Source organism: Phascolarctos cinereus, unplaced genomic scaffold (assembly GCF_003287225.1).
Source record: "Phascolarctos cinereus isolate Bilbo 61053 unplaced genomic scaffold, phaCin_HiC Scaffold_4;HRSCAF=312, whole genome shotgun sequence".
NCBI lineage: Eukaryota > Metazoa > Chordata > Mammalia > Diprotodontia > Phascolarctidae > Phascolarctos > Phascolarctos cinereus.
Window position 1 is genome coordinate 156,976,270 of NW_027555847.1, and position 16,714 is coordinate 156,992,983.

Sequence of the window (16,714 nt, forward strand, 5' to 3'; positions counted from 1 at the left end):
ATCTTTGAGCCTTCTGTTTGTCTTTACAGCAGTTTCTGCCGAATAGTATTTTTTTTTCTTCCTTTGCAAAATGAAACCAAAGTTATTATCCTGCCACGTCTCCATACTATTTCATGGGGCATTTGAGGAATGTTTATGTCAGGGTGATGGGAGTGGCAAATAACTGTAGAAGGTACTAGAGATCAGAACCCAGGCACCCCCTAATGTCCTCATAAGCAGGACTCATAAGGGGCTTGGCACAGAACTAAGGATGGCTTTCACTTGGATTTGATTCCAAGTCACTTGGGCTGGTAGTAAATGTTTCTAAAATGTAGGGAATAGGATTTCAGAAAAGGACGTCAAAGGAGGATTTGAAATTAGATGTGTGATGGTAGAGAGAGTTTAGCTCAGAGTACTGATTTCTCATGTCATTCTATTGGTTCAAAATAGTTCATTACCAAAAATGATGAAGTTTTAAAGATAATTGTTAATGAATACACATGAAAGTTGAAGGCAAAAGGAAAGGGTACAGCAGAAGATGAGATGGGTAGATAGTGTCATGAGGTTGGACGGACTTCGAGAGACAGTGGAGGATAGAAAGGCCTAGCTTGCTGTGGCCCATGGGGTCTCGAAGAGTCAGCCTAGAATAAACAACAACAACAACAACAACACATGAAAATATATACGCCAAAGAAAGTGCTGCCATGGGCCCTGCCTTCTGAGAGTTCCCTGAATTACAAGGAGATATGTTTGGTAAGGGTTTATTAATCCTTTGGATTAGAGAGTCCCCGAAATTGTGTTCCTCTTGAATTTGCCTTATCCTCCCCACATTTCCACCAATGATAAAATCAATAATAGTAATGATACTAATAATAATAAAGCCTAGAATTAGTATGAGGGGAGACTTGGATTTATGTCCTGCCTCCAAAACTTACTTACTGTGTGGCCATGGGCAAGTCATTTGACCTCTCTGAACCTCAGTTTCCGCATCTGGAAAATGGACACAGTAGCTCCAGCAGTGCTACCTCAGTGTATTGTTATAAAGATCAAAGAAGATAATGTATAGTAAAGTACTCTGCAAGCCTTAAAGTGCTATACAGAGTCAGTAGTTTTTATCTCTTTAGCTGCTTCCTGAAGTTTCGGACATGTGACCTTGCCTGGTATGGTGGCACTCATCACTATAGTATGGTGCTTGAACTTGGGAGCTCTGAACTGATGTGGGCTATGCCTCTGGGCTTCAACACTAAGTTCAGCATTGAAATGGGGAGCCCTAAGGAGGGGAAAACCAGGCCAGGTTGGAAACAAGGCAGGTTAGAGCTCTAAGGAGATTAGGGTGAGATTGGGCCTGTGAAGGCCCTCTGCACTTCAGCCTCAGGCAAGATAGAGAGAGATCCAGTGTTCTAAGTAGGTAGATAGATAGATAGACAGACAGGTCAACTAATGTGTAAGTAAATGAATGAATGAATGTATGAATGAATCAACAAATGAATAGATAAACAAATGAGTGAAGTTGTGACCTTGACTCTTCTGTTGCCAGTAAAAGTACCATATTTCCTCTCCTATTTTCTTTCCTTCCGTCTCCTCACCTTTTCCTACTCGAGCTACTTGGGGGAAAAAAATTTGGAATAATTACAAAGGCAACATTAATACAGAAGTCAAGAGTTTGGCATCCCACACAACAGATAACCCATGGTTTGCTGCTGCTGCGTCATGCAGTGTCCGCAGCCTGTGTTATTCTTGTGGCAGATGACTGATATGGGGAAGACCAGGCCCTTGATTCACTGCAGTAAATATCCTGCATTTCTTCCAGTTTCCACAGATGCTCACCAGCTCTTGAACTGCATTAACCATCATTCACTGTCATTTATAAGAATGGCCCTGCCATTCTGTGATATACACACCATTTGATGGCACATAGGATTATTAGAGTCACAAGGGAGCCTAAAGATGGTCTAGTCCAGTCCCCTCATCCTACAGATGGGTTAGCTGGGTTGGTAGCACAGTGGACAGAGCTCTGGGCCTGGAGTCAGGAAGACCTGAGTTCAAATCTACAAGTCACTTCATCTCTGTCTACCTCAGTTTCCTCATCTGTAAAATGGGGGTAATAATAGTACTTCCCAGGCTTTTTTCAAGGCTAAACCTTAAAATACTCTTTAAATGCTGGTTATTATTAGTACAGATGAGGAAACTGAGGCTCAGAAAGAAGTGATTTGACCAAGGTCACATTGAGGTAAAAGCAACAAAACAGGGATTTGAAATTGTATCTTCTGACTCCAAAGCCATTGTTTTGTCTACTAAATAACACTCATGTCCTCTATAATTTATCCCTTTTTTTCTTCCACCTCACTTTCAGACCTGAGTCTCAGAGGCCTTGCTGAAAAGTATAGTTAGTAATATAACTTTCTAACACAGACCAGGAAGGCCAGGGTAGCAGTGAAGCCCTCATTCTGTTCCATCCTGGCAGGAAAGGATTTTTTTAAAAAAATCATCACATACAAATTACCAAAGAGAATGAGAGCTTTTAAAAATGTTTTGCTACTGTGAGATAATCTATTCCACTTCTTGCTACTTACCGATGGGACCAAGTAATTTAAAAATGGTCAGTGCCTGGCTTCAGCTAAGTGTCACTAAATGGCACTTGGCTCACTTAATGAGCGAGTCCTGGTTCTGAGGTTATTTAACAATTGCCTTTCCCTCTAATGTAATTCCCCTCTTTCTTCCTTCTTGTTCAGTGGGAGATCTATGACGCGTATATGTATGAACTGGAGAAACAAGAAAAGACCAAGGAGATGGAGAAGTCAAAAGGCCCAGTGGCTAAAAAAACTGGGATGAGGACAAGGAGGAAGATGACATCCCTGGAGTCCCAGGTACTGAGCAGGCCTCAAATCCTCCTGTCCTTTGAGGATGCTTTTTGGTTTGTCTTTTTCTCCTTTGGTTCCACAGTGACCAAAATGGTGATGATGCTGGTGCCTAGCTGCAGACACAGACGAAAAAACAGTTCAGCCAACATTTGTTGCCTGCTATGTGGACCCAACGAGTGTTTTCTTGTTCAGTAAACTCTCAGAAGTGCACCTCTTAATCTGAATTGTGTAGCTACAAGAGGAGGAATGAGGAGAGGGACGTAGATGCTGGGAAAGAGGACCCAGTGGCAATAGCAGTGGCAAGAGGAAGGAAGACAGGCTGAATACAAGGACCTGGAATCCAGGAATGACAGAAGTTTAGTAAGGGGAGAAAGATGAAGGAGCCCTGGCCGTAGAAGCCTAAATCCCCTTCGAGGACTCTGAGAGTAAGAACTGATTGATGGCCCTAGAGACTGACTGTGGCCACTAAGAACTAAGGCCCAGGGCAGGATCCTGACTTCCTCTGAAGCTTTAGGGGTGGGGCAACCTGATCCCTCATGGGCTTTTGAACAGTTTTTAGTAGAACAGATGTTTGAGTGTTGGGGATAAGATTAACAGTACTTTTCTAAATACCCTTCCATGAAGGAGGCCCCAGAGAGACTTGGATTCCTACTCCAGTGTTCTACCTTTGGAAGTTCAAGTAGAGGGAGACAGTGTTGAGGCCAGCAGGGATTTAGAAATGACTGTGGGGAAAAAGAGGGTGGAACAGAGTAGTCAATCCTATTGCAGTGGCCCAGAGACCATGTACTCAGAGCCAGGAGTAAGTAGGGACTCACCTGAAGTGAGGAAGGCAATGAGGGGCACATTTTATAAATTTATATTTTTAATCTCAGAGAATTTAATATTTTGTTCCACATAATTTGTGGCAAATCAAGTCACATGGATTTCAGTGAACCCTGGTGCCTAGCACAGTGTCTGGCACACAGAAGGTGCTTAATAGATGCTCTTTTATTGAAGACTCAAAGCCTTAGTTGCATGCACAGGGCATTGTCATAGTCCTTGCTCTGCCCAAGGCCCCTTTTCTCTGCACTCAGAGCACACTGGGCCTAATAGCTGCTGTGTGCCTGCAGTAGTAACATTTGCTGTGATATTGAAGCTTTCTCAGCAGCCCGTAATGATGGTCTTCATTTCCAGTGTATTTGTTGTAGATTCCTGAGTGCTTGGAAGAGATTTGAAATATGTTATGAGAGGGAAAAGGGGGTGACTTGGGGCTTTAAGAGGGGTTTTTAAGGTAGTTCTTGCCTTCCCTTATTTAAATACCCTTTTCCACTTATTCATCGCTCTGCTCTTGATTCCTGGGACGTAGAAGGCAGGAGCTCTTTGGGCAATCTTTGTGATTGTAAGACTGAGCTCCTTTCAGAAAGTCTGGGCTAATGACCTGGTGATTGTGTTTCTGGCTTCCCAATGAAAAGTAAAGTGCTGGGAGAGCTATCAACTGAGAGAGACTTAACTGCTTCCTTACAGCATTTCTTTGGTTCTGCCGTTGAGCAGCTGTACTTGTAGTTCTCAATAAACTGATGGAGAAGCAGGGTCAAGAAGAGAAATGCTGGGTCTCCTTACCTTGAAAAGTACTCTTCAGTGGGAGAAACACTGCCGCCACCAGCAACAACAAGAAACACTGTTGAGCGCCTAGGTTAATGGAATGCTTTTGAACGGTTCTTCTGCCAAAGGGAACCTTATTGAATGAAAAATAACAAGACCATTCCCCAGAAGCCCTCATAAATTTTCAGAAGGCAAACAAAACTATTGTTGTTAGTTAAATGTTTCAATTTGATTATAACAGCATATTAATTTTAGGTGAAATTAATGGTAAAGCAGAGTATTTGTTTTGTTTGTTTTAGAGTATATTAGGCCTCTTGCCTAATCACTTTGTACAGTACCTTTCTGCCTACTTTATAGGACTCAGAGCGTAATTTTTATTGCATTATTGTGTATTTGCTTTTCTGATTATGATTTTTCTTAAAAAATATTTATTTGGAGTTGAGTCGCTGTCCAGGAACACAGTTCCTAATGATCACTTCATCCCTATTGGGAAAATATGATCTATGTTACAGTGATCCACTTTATCCCTCAGCCTCTAGAAATGCATTAAGACCAAACACAGGAACTGACTGATTCCTTCAGAATCACAGCAGAGACTTATGGCCTTTAGGTAAAGCTGGAGACATGCTTCTCAAGTAAATGAGGACTGAATGATCTACTTTGGAAGGATCTGTTTGCCAAATGAAGATCAATAGTACCGACCATATAATATTAGAACAGTTGTCATAGACTTCAGGACCTATAGCAGTTTGCGGGGAAAGATACTTGTCCAGGAACATGTATTTATCTGTATCTTCATTTCCCTCTGATTATATATTACCAAATGGTTACCAGTTATCATTACCAACTACAGAACTGACCAAGGGGAAGGGACAAGTGCATTGAACCCACATGCAAGGCAATACTTCCTGCATGAATGCAGTTATAGATCCAGCTAAGAGGAGATGGGTGCCTGCTCCATGGCAGGTTTGGAAAGGGAATATTTGCTTTCTTAAGCATGAATATCTTCTCTGGAATGATCAGGCATGCTGGGATGATCAGAGTCATTCAGGTACAGGGTTTGCAGGACCTACAACTATTCAGAATGGTATACAAATGGGATTACCTTTTTGGTCACCTTCCCCAGAACCATCAGTGGTCACCTTTTTCTGAGGAACAGGACCCAAACCACAAAGTGGACTTAACATTGGCTTTGGAAGTCTTGTGGCCTTCAAAGCTAGCATTTTCCTTTGTTCTACCTTCGGTGTCAGAAGACCAGAAAGGTAGGAGGGGGCTAGGTTATGAAGAGCTTTGAATGCCAAACAGAGCGTTTTGTATTTGATCCTAGAGGCAATAGGGAATTGTTGAATTTTATTGAGTGGGAGAGTGGCATGGTCAGACCTGTGCTTTATGAAAATCTCTTTAGTGGCTGAATGGAAGATGGATTGGAGTGGAGAGAAACTTGAGACAGGCACACCTGCCAGCAGGCTGCTGCAATAGTCTAGGCACAAGGTAATGAGGGACTTCACCAGAGTGGTGAAAGTGTCAGAGGACAGAAGGGGATGTATTCAAGAGATATTACAAAGGTAAAACTGACAGGGCTTAGCAACAGATTGGATATGGGGGGTGAGAGATAGTAAGGAGCCGAGGATGACCCCTCAGGTTGAAATCCTGAGGAACTGGGAGGATGGTGTTTCCATCTATAGTAATAAGGAAGGGAGAGGGGCAGGTCTTGGGGAGAAAGAGAATGGGTTCCATTTTGGACACATTGAGTTTAAGATGTCTATTGGACATCCTCTTCCATTAGAGAGAAAAGCCTGGAAGCAGAGGAATTAGTTAGGAAACTATTACAGTAGAACCAGGTGATAGGTAATTAAAACCTGAACTAGCTGTGTTGGCAGTGTGAGTGGAAAGGAGGTAATGTGATGGATGCAAGAAATATTGCCAAGACAGAATCAACAGGACTTGGCAACTGCTTAGCTGGCAGAGGGCTAAAGGAAAGGAAAGAGGCAAAGATGACTCAAGCCTAATTGATGGCTGACTAAGAGGATGGTGGTGCCAACAAGAGAAATAGGAACATGGAAGGGGAGGGGCAGGTGGGGGAAGGTGAGGGGGATGGTGATGAGTTCAGACTTAGAAATGTTGAATTTACCACATCCCATCAGCCCTCTCCTGTGACCTTTATCAGCCTCCCTTATGGTACTTGTCAATTATTTATATGCATATTATATCCCTTCTGTTAGACTATAAGTTTCTTAGGTAGTTATTGTAATTTATGTATCTTTATATTCTTTAAAATACCTTAAATGTGATCAGTAATTGATCAGAAAGTGTTTATTAAATGCATCCGTCTGAGAAAGGAAACAATTAACCAACTACCATTTTAATTGTAGTGGTTTGTCATTAGAAGATAAATACTGAGATATTTATCATTATAAACTCATGATGTTTGTTTTCTTTTCTCTTATATTTTCTATTTTGATGTGGCAGGAGCTTCCCAACCAACACTTAAACAAACCCCCCCACAAAGTACGTTCTACCAAAATATCTAAGGTTTAACAGTGATTGCTGTTGGCAATACATTGAAGACATTTATTTTCAAAGCACCATATGATAATATCTAATTTTATTTGCCTTTGGGGGGAACTTAGTGTGAAAATCGTTACCTAGCAGGCCTTTTGAGTGGCAAACTGTCCAGTCTAGGTGGGGTGGTGTCTGGGCATCCTTCTACCAAACAGACATAAACAAACTTGTCATTTGGTCTGAGAGTTAGGAATCAAGGATGCCATTAACATTCTTATATTCGATCAGACTGTATCCTTTTCCAGGTGAGGTATGGGTGGGTATACAGATGTGATAAGTATCCTACCTCCTGTCTCTGACTCTGCCTTTCACTTGGCTTGGTCCTGCCTGCCAGGCCTATTATTCTGTAGGACTAGAAGGAGGCCTGACCTTCAGCAAAATGTGAAGTAGATGCACTGTTACTCTTGGCACTTTCACACATTTTATTTCAGTCTCCTGGACTTCCTCTCAATTCTTGCCCCTGAGTGCCCAGTGTTCTTCCATTGTCTCCCAGCTGCCCAGAGCTCGAGACCACTATGTTCTATGGTTGTGCCCTTTGCTTTCCCCCTATTAAGGTTTGCTTTGCAGCTGTGACATGGTAACCACCACTCAAATGTTAATGATTTGTGGTTACTTCCCATCTTACCCTTCCTAAGAGGATTTGGATTTTAATAAATTTATAGTGCCTCAACCCAAAGAAACAGAGCTCAAGTGGGAGCAACGAGGGCAAATTCTCTTGTGTGAGAGGGATTTGGGAGCAGAAGGCTTTTAATGGTTCCAAATTTCACCTTGTAGGTTGCTTCCTAATCCGTCTGTTTGTAGGATTGGCACTCTATATTGAACTTCTTGTCTCTTGGGAAGTTCAATACCTGTTCTTCCCCTAAAAATTGTATGACTCTTATTTTAAAAAATAATGTCATTCCTAATTTGTTGAGGGAGGGAGGGAGGGAATTCTTTATTGAGAGGTCTCTGCCCAAAAAACCAGATAAGCCTACATACAATATTTCAAGTCAAATTAGATCTGGACAGAAGAGATTTTGCAAAAGCGGCTGAATTCTTTGTGCCAATGTGGGAAGGTGAATCTTGACTTGGAACCCAGGAGACCTGTGGAAGGGGGAGTTTGCTTTCCAAGTTGTCCTAGCCATGGGAGGCTCTAGAATCCTTGCTCAAGGAAACTTTGGAACACCCTTTCAGAGTTTTCCTTCTATCTGCCCATTGGTGCTTCAGAAGGGTTCTTGGTCATGTGGTAACAAAAGGACTGCTTCATGTTGTGATCTTTGGTTTTTGGAGGAGGGGAGAGTGGCCAAAGGGCATCCTGTTCAATTTGTTCCCTGTTCCTAGGTGAGGCTGGTCATACTAGAGCCAGGGGTAGCTCCTCCCTTGGGACTAAGAGCTGGGGATCCATCTTTCTCTTAACCTGAGGGTATCCAGAGATTTAAAAAAAAAGTGACAACAGCCAATCAGCTTAGCACAGTGCCTAGCACATAGTAGGTGTCTTGTAATTGCTAGTTGACAGACTGATAGTCATCTAACACCTAGGAATCTCTTAGTAGGAAAAGCCCCTTCCATCCCTGGTCAGAGGCTACAGATATTGGAAAAAGGGAGATAAATTTTATGAGAATTTCATGACTCACTTTAAAATAATCAGAAATTGATAGCATAAATTAAGAGTTGGAAATCCTTCATTCAAATCATCATGGTATGAGATTGGAGTCGCATTTTGTGACTCTTTTGTAAGCCTATTTTATTTTGTGTATTTAAAAACATGATTCTGAGAAGGGGTCCATAGACTTCACCAGACTGTGAAAAGGGTCTGGGACACACAAAAAAGTGAAGAGCCCCTGCTTTAATGAAATAAAATTTATCACTTGATGGACAGCCTTCTAGTGAAGAGCCTCTTTGTAGTTAGCCCAGCCAGTCTCTGGGTGAATGAGATGTGGTCTGTCACCAGGCCTAGACAAAGAATCCTTCAACTGAGATCATATCTGTAACAGCACTTAACACAGTGCCCAGCACATAAGAAGCACTTAATAAATGCTTATCCTTTCTCCTTCCTTTCCCATTCCAGCTTAGTCATATGGCCTAGTAGATCTTCAACTTCAGAACCCCAGGTTTCTCTGTGCCACAGTGAAACACTGGAAAACGACATTCCTGGAGGAACTGTTTACGTGTGACTGCTCAAAAAGCCCACTTTACCAGACTTTGCAGGGTAGCTCATTTCCTAGATGCCCTTCCTTCCTTCTTCTTCTTCTTTTTTTTTTCTAGCTAGTTAAGCCTTCCTTTGAGCCTGACAAAACCTCCCAATTTCCACTGGAACAGACTGCTCTGCATCTCACTTCCAACCTTGACTTCTATATTTGCTCTCCTGTAAATGGCTTACTTTGTCTACCAGTGTTTCTTGAGTACCTAATATGTGTGTTACCCAACCCCGTGAATGGTTGTTATGGGAGAACCAGAAAAGAAGGCGCGTTCCGTATTTTTGAGGGGGGCTTATATGTTAATTGGGGAGAAAGAGTACATTCAAAGAGGAAACTGGAGAACATTATAAGACAAGATATATAATCAGATGCTAAATTGTAATGTTGTAAGGATACAAGGAAGGAAGAGACTGAGAGTAGATATAAAAAGTTTCATGGAGAGAGTGGGATTGGAGCTAGCCACCAGAGGGTGGAAAGGTTTCTTTTTGGAGCTGTCTTAGCACTCCTCAGAATAAGTGGTGTCAGCGCTGAAGGTTATCAGAAACCTGCCATCTCTGTAGCAAGCTGTCTGACCACTTCCATTTTCTCCCACGTGTGTCTCTCCGCTGCATCAAATCCTGCTGTATCCTCGCTTATGTAATTCCTAGTTTTGGATTATAAGCTAAAGACGGAAGGCTGTAAAAGCTATGAGATTGAAGCTCCATTTCACAGAGCAGATGACTAAATGTCTCTGAGCATCTGACAAGGTGGCTTCAGTTCAGTAAAGACAGTTATAGGGTGCTGTGGATCGGGGGTACGGAAGGGAGCTTGAACAATGCCAAATGTACCAGAGGAGTGGCTGATCTGACCATGTCACTACCCTACTCAGCCAAATCCAGTGGCTTCCTCTATTGCTTTCAGAATAAGCTATGAACTCCTCCGTTTAGCTTTTAAAGTCTAACACAACCTGGCTCCACACTCTCTCTCCAACCTCACAGGACATTCCTTCCCCTCCCCTCACTCTGTGATCCAGGCAAATTATCCTTCTCTCTGTTCCTCCTATGATAAGATAAAATGTCCCATCTCTGTGCCTTTGCACTGCCTGCTTCCCATGCCTGAAATGCAGTCCTTCCTTACATCTGCTTCATAGAGTCCCTCTTCCTTTAAGATCTAGCTCAGACACTGTCTTCTGCATGAAGTCTTTCTGATGCCCCCAACTGCTAGTTCCCTCTCTTCTCCCAAATAACTTTGTATTTAACAACTTTGTGTATGTGTGTTTGTTTATGAATTAACTTTATGTTTATGCTGTGTGTATGTGTATGTATGTGCATGCATTATCTCGCCATTAGAACATAAGCTCATTGCAAGGAGGGATTGTTTCACTTTTTTGTACTTGTATCCTTCACACCAAGCAGAGTACCACGTATATAGTAGGCATGTAATAGATGATGACTTATCAATTGATCGTCCTTGGGTGTTCCTGCTGCTGCCAAGATGAAGGTGTGCATGAATTTTAGCGAGGGAGCTGGTATGTGTGGCAACTGGATTGCAATTGGTAGCAAGAGGGCATTTGATGAGTTAGTGGACAAGGTAGTAAGACAGGGCATTTGGTGAGAGTGAGTGCAGGGAAGAGATTGGTTGAGATTATGCTGCTGGAAAAAGCACACAGTTACAATGCTTCAGTGTCGGTCTTGGGTGTCCTCTCCTTCTCCATAGCTTGTGTGGCGTGTGGATCCATTTCTGAGTATTTCTTGGTCTGGGTTGTGGCCCCAGCTGCTCCAGAGCCTACACACAACAGAATTAGGAAGGTAAGTAATAATGAGACTCTGATCAGCTCCGGCCTAATGCTACTGATCTGAATGGTACTAGTTGACCTTAATCCCAATTTCGTGTTCTGAGAGGAAAAATGTTTAGAGATTATTATGCACAATAGGTAGCCCCTCAACAGTGCCATCTGCTGTTTGTTTTTCTTTTCTACAGAGTGATGACATAACCAAGGTGACTCAAGCAGCCAAAATAGTGGAGCGGATGGTCAATCAGAACACGTATGATGACATTGCCCAAGGTATGGTCCTCATTGCAAGAGTGCTTGTAGCTCTTGTTTTCAGGAATACTCACATTTCAAGTCAACAAATATGAAATGAGTACCTTTTGGGTAACTGGCCTATGCTAGACACTGTAAACTAAGGGAAAGAAGACACAGGCCCAGCCCTCAAAGAGTGTGTGGTATCTTAAGCAAGACAGATAGATAAAGAGAGCTAGAGATATAGATATGAGAGAAATCATATAGGAAGATGTATTTGTAAATGTCAAAAAGAGTGGCACTGATGAGAATATCACAGGAACTCAGAGAAAGGAAAGATAGATGTATCTAGAGTAATTGGGGAGATTTTACTGAATCTTGAAAGATTAGGAGGATTTTTTTAGGCAGTAGAGGAGGAAAGCTCACAGGATCACAGATTTAGAGCTGGAAGGAACCTCAAAGACCACCTAGTCCAACCTCCTCATTTTACAGATGAGGAAACTGAGGCCTAGGAAAATCAAGTGACCTGCCAAAGGTCACACAGGTAGGAAGGGTCAAAGGTTTACTAACTTACTGCCTGGTTCTTCTGTCTCCAGAGCCAGTCAGTGAGCCTTTCCATTCTACCAACAGACCGTCATGAGCAAAGACTTGGGGAGAGTCGTGAATATAGTGTACACGAACAGTGATGTTTGGCCAGCAGGAGCAGAAAGTTCGTATAGGGGAATAGGTGGAGAAATTCTGAAGCATGGCGAAAAATAGGAGCCTTGAATCGCATCTCAGGGATGAATAGCAAATTGAGAACACTTATTAATACTCCTCTAGGATGTTGCCCATTATAAACCTCTGCAGCCTCAACAACTCCTTAGTTATTAATTTAAATAAGTTTTTATTGATATTTTCTGTTTCTTGCATCATTATAGTCACCCCATGTATCCCTCTCCCTCTGCCTCCCAGAGAGCCATCCCATGTGACAAATAGTATTTTTTTTAGAGAGGAAAAACATCAGTACAACAGATCAATATATTGAGAAAGTCTGAAAACATGTACAGTGTGAACCTCCTACTCGACCAAGGGGCATGTTGGAGGTGTCTTCCCATATCTCTTCATTCAAGTCCTGCTTGATTTTGTAACCTGTTACGTTTATTTATGAATTTTTGGTGTGTCATTCTTTCCATTTACATTGTTGTAGTTTCTGGGTATATTGTTTTCTCGGCTCTGCTTATTTCACTTTGCATCTGTGCATATAGATCTTTCCATGCTTCTCTGTATTCATCACACACATCATTTCTTACAGCACAGTAATATTCCAATATATCTGTGTACCATAATTTATTTTGCCATTCCCCAATTGATGGGCATCTATTTTGTTTCTAATTTTTAGTTATCACAAAAAATACTATTATAAATACTTTGTAGTATATGGGGGCTTTCTTCTTATTGATGGCTTCCTTGGGGTATAAGCCCAGTAATGGAGTTTTTGGTTCCAAGGGTATAGACATTTTGGTCAGTTTATTTGCATATTTCAAAGGTGCTTTCCAAAATGATTGTGCCATTTCACAGCTCCACCAAGAATGTGTTAGTGGGCTTATCCTTCCACAACCCCTCCAACATTGAATGTTGCTATTTTGGGGTCATATTTGCCCATTTTCAAGGTATGAAATGAAATTTCAGGGTTGTTTTGATTTGCATTTCTGTTATTATTAGTGATTTGGAGCGTTCTTTCATGTGGTTGTGAATACTTTGCAAATCTTTTGAGAACCAGTTGTTTATATCCTTTGATTGCTTATCTGTTGGGGAATGGGTATTGGTCATATATATATATATATGCATATAATGTGTGTATATATACATACCTATATGTGTATACACATACATATCATATATAGTTTGTATATCTCAACACTAAACCCTTATCAGAGAAATTTGGTATGAAAATTTTTTCCCATTCAACTACTTGCCCTCTTATCCTAGGTTGTCTATTTTATCTTTGGTAATTGCTTTTATCTCTTGTTTGGTTATGCATACATCTCCTAACCATAGCTGTGAAAGCTATATGATCTACTTCTCTTCTGACTTTTTAATGATATTGAATATTAAGGATGTGTATCTGGTTAGAATGTATTATGGAATGTGGTATAAAGTGCTGGTCCAAGCCTAATTTCTGCCTGATTGCTTTCCCAGCAGTTTTTTCCAAATAAGGAGCTTTTTTCCTAGGTTGTTTATCCCATGTTGTCCACTTTGTCCAACACTGGGTCATTGAATTCTGTTGTTTCCTATCTTCCATTGATCTATCTCTCAATTCTTTAAGTAGTCCCAGATGGTTTTGATGACTGCTGCTTTATAATATAGTTTGAGGTCTAAAAGTGCTATTGCCCCTTCATCCCTATTTCTTTCATAATTTCCTTTGATATTACTTAGTTATTATGTTCTCAGTTCACAAATTGCTCATTATTTTGAATTTGAGATATTGTTTTTGTTCAATTCACGTTTTAGAAAGGACATTGACAAACTAATAAGCCTATTAAGAGGAAAGTGACCAGGACAGTGAGGTATCTGGAGGCAATGATATGTAAGGATTAGGAAAAGGAGCTGGGAATGTTTAGCCTGAAGAAGGAAAGACTTGGGCAGGGGAGGAGAGAGTGGAGAAAAGAGAGGTCTTTAGGTATCTGATGTAGTGAGGGGTAAAAGAAAGATCAGACTTAAGAAACAATGTTGCAAAGTGGTTGGAGTACTAGACCTAGCTACTGTGTGCTCACTAGCAAGTTTCTTAGCTTAGCACCTCAATTTCCTCACCTATTAAATGAGGAATATAATATTTGTGTTTTTATTGTTGTTGTTTAGTTGTTTTTCAGTGGGTCCAGCTCTTTGTGACCCCATTTGGGTTTTCTTGGCCAAGATACGAGGTGGTTTGCCATTGCCTTCTCTAGCTCATCTTACAGATGAGGAAACTGAGGCAAACAGGGATAAGTGATTTGTCCAGGGTCACACAGTTAGTAAATGTCTGAGGCCAGATTTGAACTCAGGAAGAAGAATCTACCTGACTCCAGGCCAGCACTTTCTCTACTGTTATCTACCTCAGAAGGTTGTTCTGAGGAAAGCACTCTGAAAACCTTAAAGTACTATTGGAATTACCGTTATTGTTATTTATTTATTTATTTATTTATTTATTTAAGTCAATTGGGGTTAAGTGACTTACCCAGGGTCACATAGCTAGTAAGTGTCAAGTTTTGGTTTGAGGTCAAATTTGAACTCAAGTCCTCCTGACTTCAGGACCGGTACTCTATCCACTTTGCCACCTAGCTGCTCCAATATGACTTATTCTTGAAATAATAATAGTAGTAGTAATAATATAACTGACATAAGACACTTTAATTTTTGCAAAGCACTTTACATAAATTATCTCATTTGAGCAATACAACAACCCTGTGAGGTAGATGCTACTGGTATCATTATGTCCATTTTATATAAGAGGAAACTGAATCTTAGAGCTCACGACTTGCTCTCTGTCCTTCAGCCAGTAAGTGTCAGAGGTGGGATTTGAAACCAGGTCTTCCTAGCCCTAGGTCCAGCCCCTAGGTCCAGCATGTGGTTATCCACTCAAATGAGACAATATATTTAAAGCTCTTTGGCTCTTATGTTAGAATCATAATTATAGTGAAGATGATTATTATGCAAAGTAAGGCCCCTAGAAGACTGCAGGGGCTTGGCTCTGTCAGTCTGCGTTTTTCATTCAGTTGCGCTGGTTTGTTATTATGTGAGTTCCTGACCACTCTACCTCTGGGGAAGCCAGGCAGGTGATCCTGAGAAGGCAAGGCTGTGTCCTGCCCTACGCTCCCCTGCCAGGTATGAGGGAGCATGTGGTCCATTGCCGCACTACACCAGGAGTTCTTGTGTGTGTGTGTGTGTGTGTGTGTGTGTGTGTGTGTGTGTGTGTGTGTGTGTGTGTTGGACCCCTTACACAGTCTGGTGAAGCCTCTGGACCCCTTCTCAGTATGATATTTTTAAGTACATAAAGTAAATAAATGGGACTACAAAGGAAATGAATGATATTGAAAAACAAATTCCAAAATAATCAAAAAACAAAACAAGTTCACAGAGGTTGAGAACTCTTATACCAAAGCCAGGACTCAGAGCTCATAAGGGATCTGAGTGGTCATGACATGACATGACGTGAGCCATCCTGCAGATCCAGCCCTCAAACTGAGGAGTTTGTGGCATATTCTTCTTTGTAGCCCATTATCAACCTTTCCATATTCAGCAGCTTCTCAGTTACTGATTATGTTCCCCTCAGTTAACAGATTGCTCATTATTTTTTCACAACTGTGGCCACCCCCTTGGTACCTTGGTGTTCATCATTCTTCCCTGGGAGAGCAAAAAAAACCCAGATTGCTGGGGAAAGTAGCCAAACAGAGCCCTTCTTTATTATTCAGGCTGAAAAATGACCTTGAATACTTTTTAGAATTACAAAATTAAAAAGCAGCTATTAATGAATTAGTTATCCACACAGCCTGACTTCCTGAAACTCAGCCACTGCAATCACCCCAGTGAAGGACTCAAATCCTAATTAATGTCAGTGGGGAAAAAATGGGCTTCTGTGGGCCATCTTCATTTAAAAGAAAACAAGTCACATCAAATTGCTTTAAAGTTTAATTTTGTTTAATTGAATAAGTCTTTCTTAGAGGATGTATAATTATAATGAAGGAGAAAATAGAAGTACTAGAAATTATCCTCCTTCCCTTAATGTGGTACTTTTCAAAGGGCAGCCATGCTTCAGAATTTCTGACATGATTCAAGGCCAGCACCTCACTGTGTAATCAATCAGCCTGTCTTTTTCCTTTGGCATTTTGGAGGTTCTTCTCACTCTGGAGCTTAGGTTATCACACTCTGATGTGTGATATCTTGTAAGTGAGAGAGACAAAGAAAGCAAAAATGAGTGTGTCTCTTCCACTCAGCAAGGATATATTGAATGTCTATCCCTGTGCTGTGGAAATGGAGAAAAAAAAGCTATGATTCAGCTTAGCCATATGCCAAGTTTAACCATTTCTTGAGGGAGATGAAACTAACATGCATGACACAAAACAGTACAAGACAAGATGTGAGTGCCAGGGATTGTGTTTTAGATAGTGAATACTATAGGAGGTTAGAGAAAGGTTTGATCACTGAGGAGGTTAGAGAAGGGTTTGATCACTGAGGGCCGTAAGTAGTCAGGGAAGGCTTTACAGGGAAAGCAAGACTTGAGAAGTGTAGGGAGGGTTTGGTAAGTGGAGAAGAGGGGGGAAGGCACATTAGGAAGGAAGGTAGGAATTGTTATAACTTGTATAGGGGACATTGAGGAGAATAAGCTGGTCTGCAGTCCCATGGAGCCACATGTGGTGGACCCTGTGTAGGGATGGGAAGCATCTTCATCTGCTGGAATCTTGAATTCCCTTCCTGGGCCCAACTCAGATGCCACCTCTTTCATGAAGGCTTTTTCTGACCCTTCCCTTCCCCCACCACACACATATGGGAATGATCTCTTCCTCCTCAGATTCTTCATGACACGTTGCCAACAC

General features: G+C 41.4%; 1 protein-coding gene across 1 annotated transcript in view; it reads left to right on the forward strand.

The window, feature by feature from the left end:
- DNAI1 (dynein axonemal intermediate chain 1) overlaps nt 1–16,714 on the forward strand; it is a 252,535-nt gene that overhangs the window by 82,591 nt on the left and 153,230 nt on the right. Inside the window, exons 9-10 of the mRNA XM_020966929.2 lie at nt 2,712–2,846; nt 11,120–11,204. Coding sequence (XP_020822588.1) covers nt 2,712–2,846; nt 11,120–11,204 — 220 coding nt within the window. The remainder of the gene's footprint in view (nt 1–2,711; nt 2,847–11,119; nt 11,205–16,714) is intronic.